This window comes from Pinus tabuliformis, chromosome J (genome assembly GCF_031772625.1).
Source record: "Pinus tabuliformis cultivar Carrire ecotype Pingquan chromosome J, CPIR1, whole genome shotgun sequence".
NCBI classification, from domain to species: Eukaryota; Viridiplantae; Streptophyta; class Pinopsida; order Pinales; family Pinaceae; genus Pinus; species Pinus tabuliformis.
In genome coordinates, this window is record NC_142295.1 from 916,209,113 (window position 1) to 916,232,736 (window position 23,624).

The following is a 23,624-nucleotide window of genomic DNA, read 5'->3' on the forward strand; positions in this document are numbered from 1 at the left end:
CAAAATACTATGGGACAAATACCATGGACTAGATTGTTATTAATACCATGCAAAAAGCCATTATTAACCCTAATATTAGAATTAATAAAAATAAAAATGGCACATGGTATTGACCCGCGGTATTCACCAAAATGGCACATGGTATTGACCCATGGTATTCACCTGGAATGTAGCCTATTTAAATGGGGGAATTAAACCAGCATGTAGCCTATGCTAAGATTCACTAGGACTTTACAAAGTTTTATTATTTAGTGAAAGACTCCCCAAGATCTTACAAGATTTTATAATTAAGTAAAATATTCGCCATCCCTGGTGAGAGATTCGCCAAAAAATTATATATACATATTATTTTATTGATAAAATCGCCTTCCATTTTTCCTATATACCATGGAGATTCGCCCATTTATTATATTTATAAATTTAGGGGGGGTTCTTAAAATTTTCCCTGGTTCCGACCTCATTGGATTTCATATGGAGAAAGTAGAATTTTAGATCTCACTCAAAATCCAGTAGACTTATCAGTTTTTCAAGATTTTAGGATTGGGGGATTGCAATGTTTCCATTGGATTCTGTCATGTACTAGGGTATGAGACTCGTATTTTGTCAAGAGCACCAAGCCCTCTATGTACCTTCATGTTAGTGACATTGGTTGTTGAACTCCTCTATCATGACCCTACTAAAAATGTACCCATCGCTCAAACAAAATATTGACTTGACATGCTACATTTTTTCTATCTTATGTTAATTGCTTAGAGGGTGATATTAATGACAAAGATCCCAATATAGGTAATGATTTTGATGATATGTAGCTATTTGTTGTAGCATGATTTTTTTGGATGCTAGAGGCCATCTAGAGCCTATTTGTTGATGTATTTTCAGTTCAGAGATGGATTACACTCGATGCTATTTTGGTTATGTGCACCCTTACATGCTATATAAATGAGAGCTTGTTACTTGTGGATGTGGTTGATGAAGATTATAACTTCTAGATTATTGATGTTATATGGTGTAATCCATGTTTTTATGCTTTTTATATCTAATTCATCATTCTACATGCTTTTGTTGACATATATGCATCAAAATATATAAAAATATATATTATATAAAAATTCACTCCCGATTTGCTCCCAAACCGGGAGCTTTTGAAAATGTCGCTCCCCTCTCCCGCTTCCGCTCCTGCTCCCTGCTTCTGCTCCCACTTACAAGTAACCTTGGGAGGAAGTAAATTGTGTAATATTATATTGGACTTCTCCCCATGGTCCCCTGCTTAGCTCAATGGGGGTTGTTGGAGTTATTGGTGTAATCTATACGTGTGGCCATGATCCATTCATATGTATGATTAATCATTATGTACTTGTAATTAAGGATAAGGTCATATTTAACTTCATTTATTTTACACTAGGTTTATGGTTAAGGTCAACCAAGTCAAACTTGGTATGTAGGATCAATAACCCTCTTGTGGTATGTGCTCTTGTTTTGGGGTCCATAACAGCCTGTTGGGTGCCCTTGTGTGTTTCTGTTTTCTGCACTTGTGCTTGGCCTTTGCCCTCTCTCCAGTGTACCAGATCTATCTCTAGAACAACTGCGAGGAGGCTATTTCAGAATTTGTGTGAGATATGGTTCCATTGATTCGCCTATTGACCCTTGTAAATCTGATCATATAAGTTTCTTAAAACTCATGGATTTGCATTTTATTATATTCCTTGATTGAATTTCCTTTTCTTTTTTCTACCTTATACCCATTCTTGGTAAATTTTTCTGCCATTTGTTGAAAAACTACCCTGGCTCTTTGGGTTTGTATGATGAACAGTGTGTATTATTGATTGTAGGGTGATTTCCTAGTTCACTTTATGGATATAGCTCGAGATGAGCTAATTAAGAAGCCAGCTACAATATCAGTGGAGAAATTACAGGTATATCATTTTACTTTTTCTAGTTTTAGTCAATTATTACTTGGGCTTTGCAGCACATGTACTGTTATTACTCTTACTAGAATTTTGTGTTCTTGGTGATGTTTTTCTGCCCTTGTTGTAATGAATTTTTCAGAACTGTTATGTCTCTTTTATTTTCTCTGGTTTATATACTTTTGTACCAGTCATTACTGGATCTTGCTTTGCGAACTTCTGTTGCTGTATCAGATCCCTGTCATGAGGACCTTACCTGTTGTGTGGTAAGAAAGTCGCATTCTCAGTATTAAATTTTATTGTAATGATTTGCAAGCTGAAAAGGATATAATGTGAATTTTTTTTCTAAAGTTTTATATATCTGATGCAGGAGAGAACATCATTGCCAGCTCAACTGGATGTCCTTAAAAAAATGGGTAATAGCATGTCAGACCTATACACTCCAACAGATTCTTTAGAAGGTGACAAATCCAATTCTGAGAATTTTATTCAATCAGCTCCAGTAAACATTACTGGTTTGGAGACTTTCACCCTCAATTACAAGGTATATTACTATATTAGCTTCGGAGTTTATAACTTGGGCCTTTTCAGAGACTTTCATTTTCTTCCCAAGAAAAAAATCTGTAATTTTGTTTATAATAAACAAAATTATGTTGTCATATGCTCCTGTCATTCAAAGAAATGCTTAACAGCCATTTACTGCAAAATGCTCGTCATATTTTCCTATCACTGCACATATAACAGCAGGCTGTTTCTTTTCCCAAAAAATTGCATAAACAGTTATATATATCATCAAACTATTTCTTTTCTAAATTACATAAACAGTTACATTGCTAAAACTGTAAAGCTGTGATCAGTCTTCATTTAAGCACACGTGTTTCATTATATCCAAGGTCCATGTATTAAGTATATAGAGTGGCCATTCTGTAGTATGGAAGTGAACCAGGTCACTCGTTCCAATACCAATCCAATTTTTGAAAGGCCGTCCACTATGCTGTTCCTGTCCCAAAGAGATATATGAGACAAAGATATATGTGACGTGTGAAAGTTGACATCTGCAATTGCATATCATCATAAAGGGCCTGTAAGGTGAAATTTATCATTTGAGCTTCCGTTTTAATCTATTTGATGACCAAGACATAGTCACTAAAAATTTGAATTTGTTGGAGCCCATGTTCTTCGGCCAGCTGAAGAAGTAATTTAAGTGCCATCAGTTTACAGAAGTTATTAGTTTCCTGGTCAATACTTGCTTAATGAATATATGGTGGACCGAAGAGAGATATAAAATTCTTCCTGCACCTCCTTTGGGAGGATTACCTTGCAAAGCTCCCTCAAAGTATGCCAAGGGAAGAGCCCTTGTTTCTTGCCTCTTCTCTGATTATCATGTTTGGATTGTTTTTGCCCTCCTGTGGGTAAGCATTCAAGATATCGAGAGACTAAATCACACATTTGAGAGGGAGGGTCTCCTTTCCTTCAATTAAGTTCAGAATCCTAGCTAGTCACACTCCTCAAGCTATGTTGAGGGGAAGGGAGTTGATCTTCTTGGTGTCCTTTTTGGAATACCAAGATCTGAAGGCTTGATTTATATCTACCTCCCATGCATTTTCAGTCGGAAACTTTTATACACTTTCTTTAGCTGGTTATTGATTTTTTTCTGCTTGGATGTTATCCCTATATAGGTGCAATGGCCATTGTCTCTAGTTCTATCAAGAAAGGCTCTTACTAAATACCAGCTTATTTTCCGCCTTCTTTTCCACTGCAAACATGTGGAACGACAACTTTGTGGAACATGGCAAACCCATCAGGTGTGCTTTTTCAGAGAACCAATAACTATTTTATGTTATTTTCTAGTTAAAATTGTAGTTTTCTTTCTGATTTTTATTTTCCTCGATTGACAATCATCCTAGTTGGTATATGTACATTCCTCAGAGTACACGTAGTCTCAACTTACTGGGAACAGCAATTTCTGGATCGTATGTGCTTTGCCAAAAAATGCTGCATTTTATGCAAAGTCTGGTGCATTATCTTACATTTGAGGTATGATTCAAAATGTGCATATCTGTTTGAAGTCAAGTGCTCATGGTCTGGACAGACTTTATTTTGACTTTGATATAAATGATCAACTAGAATCGTTAAATTTGTCTGTTTCTAATCATCTCTATTTAATTTTATACAATTTGAACAGGTTCTTGAGCCCAATTGGCATGTTATGTATGAGAGGGTACAGACTACCAAGAGCATAGATGAGGTTCAAAGCATATGCCTGATTGGCTCTTTGGATGCTATTGTTGATATATCCGATGAGTTATTGTGGACATAGCCCATGAGTTATCTGTTTAGGGTCTAAGCAGCAGCATCTGAATTAGATATCATTATTTACTTTGAAGATAAGTTTGCCAATATTTATATGATAGTGTCTTTCAGGTGATGCAGCACCACGATTATTTTCTTGATAAATGCCTCAAGGAATGCCTTCTTCTCTGGCCAGAAATTTTACAGGTCTGTAAGCATGGTTCCTCTAGAGATGCTTGATCATTTTGTGGTTGTTTTACTTCTTACAGTGTCACTGCATCAACACTTTTCGGATATATTTTTGTCCTTTTTGAGACATTCAAGTGTACGGTTTTGATATTTCCCATGTCTTCTGTTAATCTCTGGATGAAAATACCTTCTAAAGATCCAGATTAAAGATTGAGAGAACTAAACATTTGGATCTGTGAAGCATCTGAGGATCATCAATGCAAAGAAAACCCGAAAAGTTATAGAAACTAAATAGAGAACAATATGTTCAACCATCCACATAATACCATAACACTTGGAGTTGAGTATGCTAAAGAATTGGAAAAGGTTCTATAGAATTCTTTGTTACATCACTACTTTCATTTAATGCCCTACAAGACTACTTTTGATAATGGGACAGAATTGTTGGATGTCGTATAAAAATCACAGGCACAAATCTGAGAGAGACACACTAACGACATATCTGAAATAAGAGATAGCTGCCCATAATGTGAAGATTTCAGAATTTGAGAAGATGTATGCAAGCCTTGAGACCCAGAACTTGGACTGATGTATTCAGATATGCAGTATATATCCTTAATGTTAGAGCAGTCTCCTTCGTTTGTGGAGAAACCCAGATACTCCAAAATGAAATAACAGGCTTAAAAACCAAGCAAGCTGAAATCATGAGCCAGGAAGAGAACTTTAAACAGGAGACAATAACACAAAAAATCTTTCCAAAGATAAATTGAACAACAAAATTTACAGGCACAGGTTTTCAAAGGGAAGAAAAACCCCCGACTGTGTAGCTTGCAGTGCAAAGTGACGTTTGAGGAGGAAAGACACAGGCACACCAAGGAATTTAGTCTAAGAATTTGTGGCCTCCCCTCCTCTTCCAATCCTTGACAGGTTCACCAATCTTTCATCCATGACACATCACACTAGAAGAATATCTTCCTTTGGGGGTGTGGGTGACAGCCCTCTCTTATCAAATGTTTTTGGTCTTGTGATTATTGCCACCATGCTCTCAGAGCCAAGAAAGATCTGATCGTGTTTCCTAATACGATATTTATAGACAAGTATCTCACCCAACTCCGTAATCTTGTGGCAGCTATTTGGAACTTTCTGTTGAAGTTTGTAGCTCAGGCAGGTACTTCTGCGCAAGGTTGCGGGGGAGCGCCCCCACCCCACCAATCCTCGTATCCACTCCTGAAGCATGCTCTAAGTGGGAGTGCATTGGGAGTGACCCCGGGAGCGTGCTACTGAAATTTGCTCCCTGCAGGAGTGAATTTTGGGAGCGCGCTCCCTAAATAAAATTGTACTCCCTGCCAATTTGTGAGCAATAGAGGGAGCTATTGAAGATTGGAAACACAATTTGTTGAGTGGGGCAGCCTCGTATTCAAGTCTATGGCCCTAGTATTGATATGCAAGTCATGGTAATGTTAAATTCTTAAAGTAAATCCTTTTACTTAAATTTATAACATTACCATGAAATAACATAGGATGTTTGAAAGTGGTTCCGACCTCACTGGATTTCATATGGAGAAAGTAGAATTTTAGGTCTCACTCAAAATCCAACAGACTTATCAGTTTTTCAGGATTTCAGGATTGGAGGGATTACAATGTTTCCATTGGATTTTGTCATGTACTAGGGTATGGAGCGCGTATATAATCAAGAACACCAAGCCCTCTATTTACCTTGATGTTAGTGACATTGGTTGTTGAGCTCCTCTATATGACCCTACTAAAAATGTACCCATCACTCAAACAAAATCTTGACTTTACATGCTATGTTTTTACTATCTTATGTTAATGCTTAGAGGGTGATATTAATGACAAGATCCCAAGATAGGCAATGATTTTGATGATATGTAGGTATTTGTTGTAGCATGTTTTTTTTGGATGCTAGAGGCTATTTGCTGATGTATGTTCGGTTCAGAGATGGATTGAACTTGATGCTATTTTGGTTATGTGCACCCTTACATGCTATATTAATGAGAACTTGTAATTTGTGGACCTGTGGTTGATGAAGATTATAACTACTAGCTGAATGATGTTATATGGTTTAATCCATGTTTTTATGTTTTTTATCACTAATTCATCATTTTACATGCTTTTGTTGACATATATGCATCAAAATATACAAAAATATATATTATATAAAAGTCACTCCCAAAATCGTTCCCAACCCTGAAGCTTTTGAAAATGTTGCTCCTCGTTCCCGCTCCCAAGTAGCCTAGCTTCAGCATAGGCCTTGTGTCTAGGCGTGTAGAAGTTGCCCACATCTCCTTAGAGCACTCGCTCTAGGTTGTGATCACATCAGTCTCAGGTTTGAAGATCACATGGATGGTTTGTCCAACTACAATATCTAGAAAGAGAAGATTGCATTGGTGTTAGAGGAGAATGAGATCTAGGAGTTTGTAGCACAAACTGAGATCCCTCCCATAGATGCAACACTTTTTGCTTCCCATAGACACAAAGACGCAAAAAGCGAGAGGATTATCTTGGATGGAGTGAAGGACCATATTATTCCTCATATATCTGAGAAGAAAACCACCAGAGAAATGTGGGAAGCATTGACCAAGTTATACCAAAGCAACAACCAAAATCAGAAAATGGTGCTAGGAGGGAAACTCAGTATAGCACCAAGATGTCCAAAAATGAAACAGTTTCTTCTTATCACACAAGAATATCTCAAGTACGAGATGAGATTGTTGTGGTAAGGAAAAAAGTGACCGACTCGGAACTAGTAAGGACAACTCTGAACAGGTTCACAAATTAGTGGGGTACCTTTGTTCAAGGAGTTGTGGCACGCGAGAATATCCCAACCTGGGATTGGTTGTGGGATGATGTTACCAAGGAGGAGATTTGTGAAGAGGCTCTTCATGGCAACTAAGCAAAAGGTGAAAAGGATGAGGAGAACATTGCTCTTTCAAACTTAAAGTCATCAAAGAAAGGCAAATGAGTCTGCCAAACTAAACAAAGTAGAGGGAGGATCCTCTCAAGATGGAAAGAAGAAGGATATGAGCAAAGTCAAGTGCTTTGCATATCACAAGCTAGGACATTATGTGAGCCAGTGTCCAAACAAAAAGAAAGACAAAGGGAAAGCACAAGTTGCAGCATTAGCCGAGATTGAAGGTTTTGCATCAAAGTATGAAGAGGAGTGCTCATTAGTGGTTGCTTGCATTTCTAGCACTAGTGCTAGAAGTGCTCGATTTGTGGACAATGATGCATGGTTCTTATATAGTGGCACATCTTGATCTTGCCATATGTCGAGAATGAGGGGGGTGTTCCTTAGTGTTTCAGAGACGGATTTAGACATACAAGTGAGAGTTGGTATGAGTACCATACATGTAGTGAAAGGGTTTCAAACAATGTTATTCCAACTAGAATCAAGAGGATGTCTGTGTTGAAAAATGTGTAACTAGGTTCGGTCTTCATTAGTATGAAATGTACTCTTGTATATATAAAATGAAAAAGAAATTATTATTATTATTGGAGCATGGGTTTCATGCTCAAGTTCTTTTATTTTATAGGTCAAACACCCATTGAGTGCTTCTAGGGTTTGTCTTGACTCTTAGGTATAAGATTCATTGTCATATATGGAAGACCCTATGGGCACATTGTAAATTGTAAAAGAAAATTTATTTTGTCTTGAAAATGTCGAAATACCTCCAACATCAAGTCGGCCTATATGAGCTATCAAGTCGGCCTAAGAGGAACTCGTCCTCCCTTTGGAACATTCACTCACTCATCTCTCATATGAAGGAGGCAACAGAAAGACGAAGAAAGAAGTGCGAAGAAGTCAAAGTGTTTTGGGTCTATCTACTTTCTTTTGGAAATGCGAAGTTAGGGTTTCTTCACTGGGGAAGTCTAGAAGTTCAATTTTGGAAGCAGCAAGAGCTAGAGGGCAAGCGAAGGTCTCTTAGGGTTTCCTACTAGCCCTAAGACTCAAATCAAGGCAAGTGAGGTCAAGGGAAGAGCAGCAAGAAGGAGATCGAAGTCTCCTATTGAAGCAACAACAATTGCAGTAGTTGCTGGGGCAAAATTTCGGATTTATTGGGGAGGTCGAAGATATTGCAGCAGGAGGTCGAGGAAGACTTGATCTTGGAGGGTACTTGTCTGAGTCTAGGTCATGGTATTCGTCAATTGAAAGATCTAAAAGATAAGAAGAGATTTTACGGGTTTTCCCCTCAAGAGGAGGGGTTTTGGCCCTGACTTGGAGCCTACATATTGTGTCATTGTTCTTACTGTTTTTGTAGCTATTTGATGTTTTGCATATTGAACTAACAAAGATAAAAGCTAATAAGTAAAAAGCTAACACAAGCTGGTATCAAGAAAAGAGAATTAACATATATATTGCCCTACTGAATTCTCAACATTCTGGAGGTGGCAGAGGTGTTATATGTCTTAGAGCTCAAGATGAACTTGCTCTCAATCTCAGCTCTGGAGGATGCATGGTATGATGATAAGTTCTAGAAAGGACAAGCATTCATACATGCAGAGGGAGCTACCCAAGACATAGCAATTAGGCTTGGTGTCATGAATTGTAAGTCGTACAACTTGCAAGGCCAACATATATGTAGATCCAAGGGGATCTTGGATCAGTGACAAAGATTGAGCAAGAGGTTCTAAAGACTGAGTTGATACTGGGGACTCGGCGCTCTAATCTGGAAGATGGGAAGGATGCCTCTTCTGGATTTGTTAGGACCAGTTGGTATGAGCTAACATTGATGGATGCTCAAGAGCATTGTTGGAAGGAACAGGTCTTCAGATCAGATTCTGAAATAGGTAGTAGGGAAGTCTTCTAGTTCAGATGTAGCAACTACAATTAGTAGATGGCGTGGTGAGATTGGAGAGAGATCTAGGTGGAGGAGGTTCTTCCAAAAGTACCTCCCTAGCTAAGAGGGAGTGTCGAAGTTTGTAGCTCGGGCAAGTACTTCTGCTGCTTGCACAGGTCTTGTGTCTAGTCATGCAAAAGTTTCCCACATTTCCTTACAACACTTTCTCTAGGTTGAGCAAGTTGCTAATGTAAATTAGCTTAAGTCTAACTTAGGAAAAAACACATTTTAATATGTTGGCTTATTGAGCTAATAAAACTTAGGTGGCAACTCTAAATGTTGTGGTGGCTTGATATGAAGAAGTCAGGTAACAACTCTACAAGAATCCAATGGTTGAAATATACAAATTTGATGGATCTATAGGAATTGTGTGATAGCTCTAAGGTGTTTGGAAACTCTATAGGAATAAGATAACTGCTTTAAATGATATGCTCGACTCGATCAACATAATTCAGTGGTGGCTAGATTCATAGGAATTAGGTAGTTGATCTAGATGATTTGGGTAGCTTGATAAAAAAGAATCAGGTGATGACTTGATCAACTTCATTGGGTAGTGGCTAGATCTATGGGAATTGGTTGGTTGAATGCACAATAGATCTCCATGGCCAACAACCGGGTGATGGCTAGATCTCCAAGAAGAAGAAGTAGATGTTGTATTGAAGGAAAAACAGAAGTAGAAATTCCATGTCCATTAGAAGAATAGTTATATGAAGGAGGATCAAGATTGGTGTTGTACTTTTTCATTATTGCTTCTAAGGCTTCCTTCTTCTTGAAACATTTAGACGCCCAATTGATGAAATCAAAGCCTGCAACAAAATAAACACACATATGAGTCAAGGAACACCATCGGTATATGCTCTGGAAACCCCCATCATTCTTGTGTATTACATTTTGATGTACAAATGGTCCCTTATATAAAGATAGCTGTCTGTTACCCACCAAAAAATGGGTAACCCATGCGATACTTTTCTCCTCTTTGGACAACCAGCTAGCTAGTAGCCCTATTGATCAACACATGACATGATGCCATAGATCCTCCACATATTGCTCCAGTCAGATTTCTCTCTTCTATTCAGTATTCCTTCTTGAAGGAAGGTGGGTCATCCATCGACAGGTATTTAACCATTTTGTAATCATGTGCTTCTACTTAATGCTCTTGGGCATAGTAATATGAATCACAGGGTGGTCAAGATGATTGACTTATCTTGACTATATCCTTGTTCCCTTACTTCACCCGGGAGGAGTCTTTGACTCTAGTCCATTGGGACCTCTTGTGAGGCCTTACGGTTTTAGGAAGGGCACTATTAGGGAGGCTTTGATTGAACTAGCATGTCCATGGTATTCCATGATTACTTCTTTCCATCTTTCCCATTATTCCATCTCAATTCTTCGAGCTGGTGGTCATTGGTCTTGGGGAATGTCACTGTCTCATTCTCATCCTTGAGTCCAGGTTAGAAAACTTTTCTTGGAGGTTGATGTAGCTAAAAAAAGGTTAAAAGCCGCAATGAAAGGAAAGGATAAAATGCAAAATCTGGTTGGGACATCTAATTAACGCATGGAAAAAAGCCCAACATGAGCTATGCACCCCTCATTAGTCGTCACTTGGTTCCTTGAGCACATGATGCTCCATCTGTAAAAGGGAACCCTTGTATTGTCCCAACCTTGATGAGCAATAAACTACCTCATCATTAAGGTGTATTAAATGCTTAATCTTGAAAAAAAAGTAAGCCTGGGCTCTTGAGTTATGCATCCAAATCAAATAATTATCATAAGAAGTAAAAGGCACACTAGAGGGGTGGAAAAAATAGGTTGAGGAAAGGGTTAGCTCATACCTCCATGATTTCTCCCTCCTTACATCTATACACTCAAGATGTTGGACCACCATTAACTATTCACTTGGGTATGGCACCTTGCTGTGAAGTCATGGCTACTTCGTTACCACCAAATTCACATGCACCTATGGATTGATGGGCTAACATGGGACTTGTTACTTCTGCTTGGGGGCTAGAAACACTTAATGGGGTTATCCCTCTAACCATCCCTAACATGAGGAGGGAACACTTATATGTGACTTGGCCTAGTTACATATTTGAAGGTGATCTTTGTGCCCCTAACATTAAGTATGGTCCAGGATGATGCATCCATGGTTTTTGTCATCTAATGATTGTTGATTTTCACTTTGTTGAGAAATGTAACTAGTATCGATCTTCATAATTGTTTTCTAGCTCATGACATGATGTAACTTTTATCATTATGTATTTGTCAAAAAAAAAGAAAACGAAAATTATTGTAAAAGAAAATTATTTATAAGCATGGGTTTCATGCGTCATTTATATTTTGTTCTAGGTTAAAGCATCCATTGCGTGCTTCTAGGGTTTATGTCATATGTCACAGTCCTCATTAAGTAACCCTTCTTGGGCTTTTTATATCAAGAAAGAAATTTGTAATTGAGTCAAAAATGTATTTTCTGCCTTCTCTACCAGGTCAGCCTCAAGAGAAGACAAGTCGGCCTCATTAAGAGAATTCAACCACACAGAAGGACTATATATAGAAGTGTAACTCAACCTATTTGAGTATCCATCCAACAGGAAGTTCGATTTGCAATTTGAAGTGGTGTGAAGAGGCTAGAAAGGAGGAAGAAACGAAAGCGAAGGAAGATGAAACATTTGTCAAGCTAAAAGAGCCGAATTTCTCTCTTGTTGTCCCCCATGTGCGAGTTTCTAGGTGCAGGGAGGGGCCAAAATTGCAGGTTTGCAGTAAGGCTAAAATTCTGATGTAGTAGGGGCCGAAATTCATGGTTGATGTAGTATTGGAGAAGGCTGACTATTGTTGATTAGAAGCTGATTGGGAGGACTATCTTGGGAGGCTGACTTGGTGGATTGGAGGTCTCTGTTTTGGTCAAAGGGTCTTGGTTGTCTCATTTGATGTGGTTCTAAAGAAAGAGAAGATAATTTTTGGGTTTTCCCCTAGAAGAGGGGTTTTGCCTTGGTTGAGAGCTTACATACTATGTCACTTATTTTGATCTTCATGCATTTGGTTTTGATAGTTTCTTGATGATAAGAAGATAAAAGAAGATACAAAAGAAGCTAATAAGAATTCAAATAGATCACAAGTAATTATCTAGAAAAGAAAATCTTTCTATCTTTCTGATTTTCTAACATGGTATCAGAGCTAAGGTGAAGAAGAAGGAAAAAGGCAGCTTGAAGATCAAAAGCTCTCTACATTTTAAGTAAGGATTCAAGAAAAGTTTTTAAGGAAAATCGTAAGGATAAGTGAAGTCTTATCTATTGAGCCTTTTGAAGGACTCCATTTGCTAAGGAAGTATTGAGAGATCTTATAGAAGTCTTGAAAGAAGAAGAAAGCTACAAGGATATCTAGAGAGTAGCATTGACAAGTTTACCTATGGCCTTATCAATGAAATCTGAAAATAAGCTTCAAGGAGCTTATAACTTTAGAGCATGGAAAACATGGATGGACCTCATCCTTGCAAGGAATAAGGTATTGGAATTAGTACAAGGAAAAGTCAAAGAACCTACAGATGATGCTGGAAAGGAGAAGTACAAAGAAAATGACATTATAGTCATGAACCTAATTGCGGATGGAGTTAAGTACAACCTAATTCCCTACATTTACATGCTAGATACTTCAAAGAAAATGTACATTTCTCTCTCCAATTTATTTACAATCAATAATATTGGACAAGTGGAAAGCTTAAAGAATGAACTTCGAACTGTCAAAATGACCAAAGATGATACAATGTCCTCTTACTTTGTAAGAATTGCTTGTATAAGAGATTAACTACAAGCAGTTGATGAAATAGTCCTTGAAAAGGAACTTGTGATTGCTGCCCTTCTAAGACTACCAAAATCTTGGAACGCCTTTACAACTGGAATTAATAGTTGGAAAAATTCTCCATCCTTCGAAGAAATGTGGTCTGCGTATATTCAAGAAGAAGCTTGTCTTTCCTTGATAGGAGGTAAGCAAGAAGATGAAGAAAATACCTCAAATGCCTACTATGCTCATTTTAAGAAGAAAGGAGGAAATAAGAAGTTTAAAGGGTTAAAGAAAAATCATGGGAAGATTGGCCTTTCTAAAATAGAATGTTATGATTGTCACAAGATGGGACATTATAAGAATCAATGCCTTGATAATCCTAAGAAAATGAAGAGAGAAAGAGACTAAGCTATTGTTGCCACTAATAATAAATCTCCAAAGAAGAACAAAAATGAAGACTCTGAAGTCAAAGACTTATTCTATTAAGTCTTTTAGGGATGCTATCCCTTATATATATCCTTTGTTTATAGTATAGGTTATCGTTTTAGAGAGTTTCTTTTGTGATTGTCTCTAGTATTAGTCTTTCTTTTGATTCCTAGGGTTTAGAGACCTAATATGCTTTGTTAAGAAAGTTCTTAAGTTGTCTAGATAAAGTTGAAGGAGTTCGTCTCAAAGACTAGATTGATGTAAGATTAAGAGGGAGCTTCCCACCTTTTCACAAAAGATAGTATTCCTTATTTCTTTCATGATTTTGTTGATTTCCTCTACACATATTTAGCTTTATTTTTGATGATTGATTATATTCCTTTCCTTGTGTTTTTCTTTGGAAAAAGGATTGTAGATGTATTCTAAAGAAGAAAGGATTATGGTTAGAGTTAGAGGGAGCCTCCAAAAGGAAGATTTGAAAAGCCTTGTTGCATAGAAAGCCCTTCAAGATTTTTAAAGAGAGGGACTCAAGGTATGTATAAGGTTACAAGTTTGTAACATATCTCCATCATATAATAAGGTACGATCATTTTGTCCTTAAAAGTTATTTTGTATTAATGACTCATATCTAGGGTTTTGCTATAGAATCATAAAGATTATAATAGGATGATTGATGTCTAGATCAAATCAACCCTTATCATATTGTCTTTTGGTATTTGTTTATTTTGATAAAGCCCTAGTCTTTGATATTTAGGGTTTGTTGATATCTAGGGCATACGATAAAAACCCTAGCTTTTAGGGTTTGATGATACTATCTAGGGTTTATGCTAAGATTATAGGACTTGAAAGAGAAACCCTAGATGCTTGCGTTATGGTTGAAACCAGTGTTGTTAAAATCGCGATAAAATCGCGATTTTATCGAAAAAGCGCGATTTTTTCATTTACCCGATTCAAATCGCGATTTTTATGCATAAAAATCGCCACTTTTTTTTATAACGATTTTTATCGAAAAAATCGCGAGTTTTTGAAAATATCGCGATTTTTTCGAAAAAATCGCGATTTTTTGGGTAAAAATCGCAGGGCACGGGGGCAGCGCTCTTTTTATATGCAAAATCGATTTTTATTATGTCATTTTGCTGTTTGCGCGCGGAGGAGGAGGAGAAGAGGTGAGGGAGAGGAGCTGAAGGGTTTCCGTCGGATTTGGGAGCGAATCGAAGCGTTTTTAAGAGGAATCCAAGCCTAGATCACCAATTTGTCCATAAAAGAGGTATGTAGATTAATTTTTTTTGGTTTTGCTTCTATAAAAACTTTGGTTTTCATTGTTTTTAAAGAATTTTTTGAAATTTTTCATTGATTTGGGATGGGTAATTTGTTATGACTATGAGAACCAATTTGTTATTTTTATTTTCTCATTTTTTTTAAACATTGTTTATTTTTTTTGAATTTTCATTGTTTTTTGGCATTTGGTTGGGTAACTTGGGTTTAGAAATTGGGATTTTGGAAATAATTAGCTTGTAATTTTGCAAATGCTAAATTGTAATTTGTATTATCATTTATGTAATCCTAAATTCCTATTTCCTAATCCTTATTTTTCCATAGGTTTGCAAATTCAAAATTCAAAAACAAACATGCCAAGGAAATTGGATCCTTTCTGGGAATATGGTGACCCTAAAACTCCGAATGATAGACAAAACTTGTATTGCAAGTTGTGTGGAAAGGAAATATTCGGGGGGGTGTACAGGTTGAAGTTCCACCTTGCACAAATCCCTGGACGTGATGTGGGGCCCTGTCTAAAGACAAATGCTGAAATTATCCAAAAAGCCATGAGAGCATTGGGAGAATTAGAGCACACTAGAGACGCCAAAGAAGAACTCAAAAGGCAACTAAAAAGGTCAGCTGACGGAAGTGGGCCAAGTGGCACAGGTTCTACTGCAGCGTCAGTCAATCCGGTAGCTGCATCATCATATTTTGTTCCTCGAACCACACCTGGTTCACAACCAACTATTGGTTCAATGCTAAAAAGAACTGAAAAAGAAAAAGCTGACAAGTTGATGACAAAATTTCTCCTCTGGAGTGATATTCCTTTCAGCATTATAAGGAATAATCCATTTTTCCAACCTACTGTTGATGCTATTGCCAGTGTTGGCCCGGGGTACAAACTCCCTTCTCTTCATGATTTCAGAGGCCGGCTTCTTCAAGATGAAAAGCGTGACTGCACCCAAAGATTGGAGGATTTTAGGGCATCATGGGCACAAACAGGATGCACTGTTATGTCAGATGGTTGGACTGACCAAAAGGGGAGAACCCTTATAAACTTCTTGGTTAGTTGTCCCAAGGGGACTATGTTTATCAAATCTGTTGATGCAACTCATCAAATCAAAGATGCAAGAACTTTATGTGATTTGCTGGATGTGTTTATTTTGGAGGTGGGTGCAGAAAATGTCGTCCAAGTCATAACGGACAATGCTGCAAATTATGTTGCTGCTGGTAGAATGCTTATGGACAGGCATCCTGCTTTATTTTGGACACCTTGTGCTGCCCATTGTATTGATTTGATGTTAGAGGACATTGGGAAAATTCCCTTTGTCAAAGAGGTTGTTGACTCATCAAAAAGCATCACAAAATTTATTTACAATCACACATCTGTGCTTAGCTTGATGAGAAGATTCACCAACAACAAAGAGTTGGTGCACCCCGCCATTACACGGTTTGCGACGAGTTTCATATCTCTTCAATCCCTCGTGAATTCTATGTGGGATTTGAAGAGAATGTTTCTTTCAGAGGAGTGGCGTGCTTCGTCAATGAGCCGCAAACCAGAAGCAGAGGCCGTCTGCAGACTAGTTTCATACCAGGAAGACTTCTGGGCGGGAGTGCAGGAGGTGTGCGCTGTTACAGAACCTTTGGTAAAGGTTCTTCGGTTGGTTGATGGTGAGAAGCCCGCAATGGGCTATTTGTATGAAGCCATGGACAGGGCCAAAGAAGCCATTCGGTCCTACTATGATGACAAGGGAGATGATGGGTTCCAGAGACAACTCCTTCTATGGAAGGTCATTGATGAGCGATGGAACAACACACTCCATCGTCCAATTCATGCTGCGGGGCTTTTCCTGAACCCTGCATTTTCTTATGCATGTGGGTTTAATTTTGATGTTGAGGTCGTGGAAGGATTATTAACCTGTGTCCAGAAGATGGTGAGATCTTCAGAAGAACGTATGGAGATCTCTAGACAAATTGAGCAATATAAGTTGTCAGGTGGCACATTTGGCTTTGAGATGGCTGTCATTGATAGGACGGTTAAAATGCCAGGTATTTTTTAGTTTGTACTTTGTAACTTTGTTTCAAATTTCATTGTTTCTTCAAATTCCATTTTTTTCTTATGTTTATTTAAAATTTTATTTGTAATTTTGTTGTAGACGCATGGTGGAAGATGTATGGTGGCAGAGTACCCCTTTTGCAAAATCTTGCCGTACGCATCCTCAGCCAAACATGCAGCTCCTCGGGATGTGAGCGCAATTGGAGTGTATTTGAAAAAATACACAACAAGAAGCGCAATAGGTTAACACTTAAACATTTAAAATATTGCAAATTTCCAAATAAATTTTTGAATTCATTAAAGTTTTAAACAATATTTTTTTTATAATATTAATTATTAATTATTAATTTATTATTTCATGAACTTTGTACAGGTTGGAGTCCCATAGACTTAATGACATGGTCTATGTCTACTACAATCTTCGATTGTGGGTGAAACAACTAGAGAAGACACCTGATACGGAAGCCATCTCATTGGATGGGATTGACACCACTGCTGAATGGAGGGTTGAGACCGAGAGGCCTCTCATGGATCCCACTGAGGATTGGTTAGTGCAGGATGAGGGGGAGGAGGAGGAGGAGGAGGAGGAGGAGGAGCAGGAGCAGGAGCAGGAGCAGGAGGAGGAGGAGTTGGAGGAGCAGGAGGAGGAGGTGACACCGCCTACCCGGGCTACCCGGGCTACCACTACCAGAGGACGTGGTCTCCGTCCACCTCGGCCTCCTGTAGCTGCTACTACTAGTTCTTCAGCTTCTAGAGCACGTCAGACTCCACTGCCATTTCCACCACCACAGGCACCAGCTTCTACATCTAGAGGGAAAGAGAAAGTTGTGCCATTTTCTCGCAAGAGGGGCAGAGGAAATCAATAGGATTAGACTTTCATTTTATTGTATATGACATTATGACATGATGAGATACATTATCATATTTTTTGTTGATATTTTGAGGCTGAGTTGGACTTGGGACTCAGGACTTACTATTCAGGACATGATTCAATGTTATGTGTGATTTTAGCGCTAGAAATGATATTAAACATCTTATATATTAGTTTTTTTATCATATTTATGTGTCAATGTATTTATTTTATGTTGTAGATGGTTTAGATATTAAAAAAATTGAAAAAAAATGAATATTTTTGTGCCAAACGATTTTTTCCCGCTTTTTTCCGATTTTTTCCCGATTTTAACGATTTTTTCCGCTTTTTTCCCGGCGCCGATTAAATCCCGATCGCGATGTGTGCAACACTGGTTGAAACACTAACATGGTTTATTTGTTGAAGATTTAACATTGAAGCTTTGATGTTAATATCTAAAGTTTGTGACAAAACCCTAGCAAAGGTTGTTGTAAGAATCTAGGGCATGAAAGTGAGACCCTAGCTGATTGCTTCCACTATGATTATGATCCTATCTAGGTTTAGGTTTTGAATGTCTAAAGTTTAATTTCTTATTCAAAGTTTTGATAACCCTAGATGCTCTCCTTGTGCTAACATGATAACTCTGGATTGATAAAGTTAATTTCATGCTCTCATACATATATATTTGTGTGCTTGGTTGTACTTGTTAATGAGATTTGCAGGTACATAGTTTTCAAGAGATTATAAAGAGATATGCCTACAACATTCTTGATGATGACTTTATGATAATGTTGAGCATGATGGAAAGATGAAGCTATAAGAATCCTGGTGACATGGAAGTTTACATGATGACTTTGTTTCCATATGAAGATAAAAGGAATGATGTTTTGGAAGGTCAAAGTTCTCTAATAACATGATGAAGCAAAAGAAAGATCCTGTGTAGCTGGAAAAATAAAGTTGTTGATGATGGGCTTATCCCTAGTTGAGAAGGAGCTTGGATGAAGGAAAGTGTATATTCTCCATAATTGAAAAGAAGGCCATGATGTATAGTAAAGACTATGAAGAAAGAATAAGATCGGAGAATGGCTAAAGCACTGTTGATGGTTACACTTGTTTGATGAAGTTGTTTTTGACAAGTGTTGAGGCTGAGTTTGGTGTTGTTTAAGAAGTTGGAGAAGGAAGTTTCCATGAAGATTTGTTTGGATACTATGATGAACTAAGCAACATCAGAATGATTGAGGACCCTAGAGATTGTACTAGCATATTGATAAAAACCAATATATTGGAAGTCATTGGGTTCGTGAAGCTACAATATGTTCAGATGAATGAACAAGTAGTTGATGTGTCGATCTCTCCTTGAGAAGTTTGTGTATTTTAGAAGCATGATTAGATTGGTGGATATCTTTGGTTTGGTTGAGAGGGAGAGATGAGTACCATAAGTTGCCCGTATGATGGTATTTGGGAGGACATCTTGCCCTGGTTGGTGTTGAGATCTCATGTTATAGTTTGGCCTTGATGATGTCTAGATCCCAGTGTGGGAGGGTATCTTGGTCTTGTGGAGCTCTGTTTTAGTGTTTGACCTTGATGATACCTGGATCCCTAAGGGTTGGTGTCTTGGCATGAAGGCCTAGATGGTATCTATATTCTATTGGATTGATACCAGGGCTGTTGCCTGATGGTATCTATAGTGGAAAATTGCCTTGATGACTCTTTAGTCCCTGTTAATGTCTTAGATTCTTGTATTAGTGTCTTGGAAATGACACTTGGATGCTTGAGTTGTTGGATCCTTGAAATAGTGTCTTGACAATTAGATCTTTGACTTGATACCTAGGCAGTTTTGGTATCCCCTAGCATTGTGTATGTTGTACTCTTCTTGGAACATTTCAAATTGAGGTCAACCTCGTACCAATTGAACAATTATGAATACCTCCCTAGTTAAGAGGGAGTGTTAAGAAATGTACCTAGTATCGGTCTTCATAATTGTTGTCTAGCCCATGACATGATGTAACTTTTATGTATTTGTCAAAAGAAAGAAAACAAATTATTGTAAAAGAAAATTATTTATTCTTCATTTATCTTTTGTTCTAGGTCAAAGTACCCATTGCATGCTTCTAGGGTTTATGTCATATGTCATAGTCCTTGTCATTAAGTAATAGACTCTTCTTGGGCTTTTTATGTCAAGAAAGAAATTTGTAATTAAGTCAAAAATGTATTTTGTGCCGCCTCCACCAAGTCGGCCTCAAGACAAGACAAGTTGACCTCATTAAGATAATTCGACCACACAGAAGGACTATATATAGAAGTGCAACTCGACCTATTTGAATATCCATCCAACAAGAAGTTTGATCTGCGATTTGAAGTGGTGCAAAGAGGCTAGAAAGGAGGAAGAAACCAAAGCGAAGGAGAAGAAACATTTGTCAAACTAAAAGAGCCGAATTTCTCTCTTGTTCTCCCACACATGCAAGTTTCTGGGTTGCAGGAAGGGGCCGGAATTGTAGCTTTGCAGTAAGGCCAAAATTTTGATGTAACAGGGTCGAAATTCATTGTTGATGCAGTATTGGAGAAGGTTGACTATTGTTGATTAGAAGCTGATTGGGAGGACTATCTTGGGAGGATGACTTGGTGTATTGGAGGTGGTCTTTGTCTTGGTTGTATCATTTGATTTGGTTCCAAAGAAAGAGGATAATTTTTGGGTTTTCCCCTAGAAGAGGGGTTTTACCTTGGCTGAGAGGCGACATCTTGTGTCACTTGTTGTTTTGATCTTCATGCATTTGGTTTTAATAGTTGCTTGATGATAAGAAGGTAAAAGAAGATATAAAAGAAGCTAATAAGAATTCAAATATATCACAAGTAATTATCTAGATAAGAAAATATTTTTGCCTTTATGATTTTCTAACACACTTGATCTTGAGAGGTTTGATCAGGTGGTTCTCATCACATCAACAAAGGCTTATTGAGGTGATTGCCCCACCTTCTTAGTAGAGCAGCAGAGGCTGTATTATTCATTGCACACATACACACACAAAGAGAGAGAGAGAGAGAGAGAGAGAGAGAGAGAGAGAGAGAGAGAGAGAGAGAGATTGATCTTGATGATGCAACATTGCCTATCCAGAGGAGAGCTTTGTGCTATTTACTAACCCCACATGATGTTTGGCACCCTAAGATTGAGCCCATGGAGCTTGGTGTTGGAGGTATTGATGATGTGTCCAGTGGACCTTGGATGCCCCCAAGCCGGCCTTGACACAGTTTAATGGGAATCTCTTGTTCCAAAGCTTGGATGATGATTGTCATCCTTGCGATGATGGGAAAGGGCTTGCACAAAGAGAGAGAGAGAGAGAAATTGATCTTGATGATGCAACGTTGCCTATCTAGAGGAGAGCTTTGTGCTATTTACTGACCCCACATGATGCATGGCACCCCGGGATTGAGCCAATGGAGCTTGGCATTGGAGGTATTGATGATGTGTCCAGTGGACCCTAGATGCACCCAAGTTGGTCTTGACACAGTTTGATGGAAATATCTTGTTCCAAAGCTTGGATGATGATGGTCATCCTTGTGATGACGAGGAAGGGCTTGCACATCACCATGGAGCCCCTACGCTTGTGTTATAGAATGCCACGCCACGCCTCTTGCTACTTTGAGGGTGACGTAGGGCATAAAGTCACTTTGTGTTAATTTTCTAGGGCACAAGCTAGAAACAAATTTTCTTCAATTGTAACCACTTCCAATTATTAGTTAGTGTTAGTTTCATATAAAACATTCAATATCATTAACCAGTTGTAAAAAAGAAAAATTCAGCCATAAAACATGAAAAGGGCAATAACAGTGACCATGAAACAATGAGACAAGAGACACAAAATATAGTCATGAAGCCAGGGCAAAACCCACAAGGGGAAAACCCAAAAATCTTTCTTTATGCTAGAGAGAGAGTTCAATTGTCCATCAATACATCAGAAGAAACAATCATCAAGAAAATAACCAAACTAGTAATCAACAATAAATGCCAAGTCCTCCTTCTTCTCCTTCTAATTTCGACCCTCCTTCATCCTTTCTTCTTCGTTGGAACAAAGATCATCTCTTGAGAAAAGTCGATGATCCAAATGAGAGAGATGCTCTCTCTCAATATATTTAAAATGGGATCGAATGGGTGCCTTTAAAGAGGCCTAGCCAACTTGTACAAAAAGGAAGTTGGCTTGTTGTATTTAGGAGGCAAAAATTTAAATTTAAATTTTTCTTTTTCCTTCACATGAAAATAACGACCATGGCTACCATATTTCCAACCCTCCATCTTAGCTAGGGAGGTACTTTTCATTCTCTCTCTCAAGATCAATCTCCCCAATCAATCCATAGGTCTCTTAGCCCATAACTTGAGGGAGAGATTATAAGTACAAGTCTCTCTCTCAGTCAAGATCAATCTCCCCAACCAATCCATAGGTCTCCCGACACATAGCCTAAGTGAGATATTATCAGTCTCATCATAAGGAAAGATACATAACATCCAACACATCCCACAAGTCACCACTCCATGCATCCAAGTTAGTGCCCTACTGACTAGTGGGATCAATTAATGAGGCCAAACCAATCATATGCACAGGGTAAATCTCCCCGACCATAAACAAGGTCTCTCGGTCCACAGCCTAAAGGAGGAATCCTTATCTCAATCATATACATAGGGTACATCTGCCCCACCACAAGGTCTCTCGACCCATAGCTTAAGTGAGCAATCCCTATCTCAATCTCAAACCACAAACAAGGTCCATTGACAAATTTTTTTATGCTTCAAGATATGCCGAGATCAATTTTACTTCACGTTCTCAAAAGAAATTACTGTTAGCAATTATATACCTTGTGTTCCAAGCATTGAACCTTAGACTTCTAGCTTTGCTATGTATGCTTGCATGGAGACAAATTTATGCTTATTCTACAATACTTCATCCTTGCCATTAAAAGTGTTAGCCCTTCTTCTTAGACAAGAAAATCTAGTAGTCATAATAGATCTATGTGGATCATGAAAACAACTCAAACAGAGATATTAGCCCAAATCCTTCTTTTATGTATAGTGCCTTCCTCAACTCAAAGATACATAAAGGATGACTTTATTGGCATGTTTTTGAGACAATGATATTTTTCACAGTGAAACAGGAATCGGCGATTCTCCCGATTAATCGCGATTCTCAGTCGGATCGGCTGGCAAACGATCAGTGTCGAATCTTCCCGAGTCAAATCGCGTTGACCGCGTTTGACTCGTGGTCAACGCGATTTTGACTCGCGCGTCGCGTTTTTTTCCCGAGTCCCGCCAAAAAATTTATCGGGTTCCGGTTCCTGTTTGCGTGATTTATGGTGTTATCGGTTCCGGTTTCTGTTTGTGTGATTTATGGCTGCCGGCGTCCATTCTCCCGCGTCCAGACTCCATACGCGTCCATTCTCCCGCGTCCAGACTCCATACGCCCGCGTCCAGAAAGTTCAGAAAGTTGCTGTTGCAGTTGTGACTCGAAGCTGAAGCCGCACAATCGAGTCGTCGACAGTCCCGTCGCAGCCGCAGAGCCTCGAAGCTGAAGCCGCACAGTCGAGTCGTCGACAGTCCCGCGCAGGTTGGGACGAGATGTTTGTTATTTTGGTTAACACTCCTACCCACTATATAGTATTGCGGCTTGCCTGCATATAAAACGTCCTTTACTTGATATTAGAATATAGTTTAAGCAGTCAATTTTGTTTTCTCATGAGCTGTGTTTGATACCACTTTCTCCAGACTCCCAGTTTCATACATTTTATGGAATTATACGTCCACTCCCATCAGAAACGTATGTTTTGGAGCTTATAAGTTTGTCACCTATACTGAGAGCAAAAGTTAAGTGAAGTCATCAACACATGACGTGCATACATAATAGGTATGCTTATCAAGCACTTTGGAATCATTTTTCCAAGGACTCTGCAGATGAAACTGAATTCCAAGCTTATGTTACCTTGGTAAACAAAACAAAACAAAAAATGTACTCAATCCCACCTAGATAGGAAAG

General features: G+C 38.3%; 2 protein-coding genes across 3 annotated transcripts in view; both read left to right on the top strand.

The window, feature by feature from the left end:
* The window catches only part of LOC149229731 (Spc97 / Spc98 family of spindle pole body (SBP) component), a 273,676-nt gene that overhangs the window by 233,922 nt on the left and 16,130 nt on the right, over positions 1-23,624 (top strand). For both annotated transcript variants that reach the window (XM_089378718.1, XM_089378717.1), the window contains exons 15-21: positions 1,830-1,913; positions 2,096-2,170; positions 2,275-2,448; positions 3,584-3,709; positions 3,834-3,941; positions 4,090-4,152; positions 4,329-4,403. In XM_089378718.1, the coding sequence (XP_089234844.1) occupies positions 1,830-1,913; positions 2,096-2,170; positions 2,275-2,448; positions 3,584-3,709; positions 3,834-3,941; positions 4,090-4,152; positions 4,329-4,403 (705 nt within the window). The remainder of the gene's footprint in view (positions 1-1,829; positions 1,914-2,095; positions 2,171-2,274; positions 2,449-3,583; positions 3,710-3,833; positions 3,942-4,089; positions 4,153-4,328; positions 4,404-23,624) is intronic.
* On the top strand, positions 16,794-17,801 carry LOC149229732 (uncharacterized). The gene is made up of 2 exons (XM_089375899.1): positions 16,794-16,999; positions 17,131-17,801. Exons 1-2 carry the CDS (start codon positions 16,872-16,874, stop codon positions 17,621-17,623), a joined length of 621 nt encoding a protein of 206 aa, XP_089232025.1. The 5' UTR covers positions 16,794-16,871; the 3' UTR covers positions 17,624-17,801.

Coding starts and splice junctions, on each gene's coding strand:
- LOC149229732 (XM_089375899.1), top strand. CDS start 16,872: ATGTATGGTGGCAGAGTACCCCTTTTGCAAAATCTTGCCGTACGCATC. Junction 17,000..17,130: donor CACAACAAGAAGCGCAATAG/GTTAACACTTAA, acceptor AACTTTGTACAG/GTTGGAGTCCCATAGACTTA.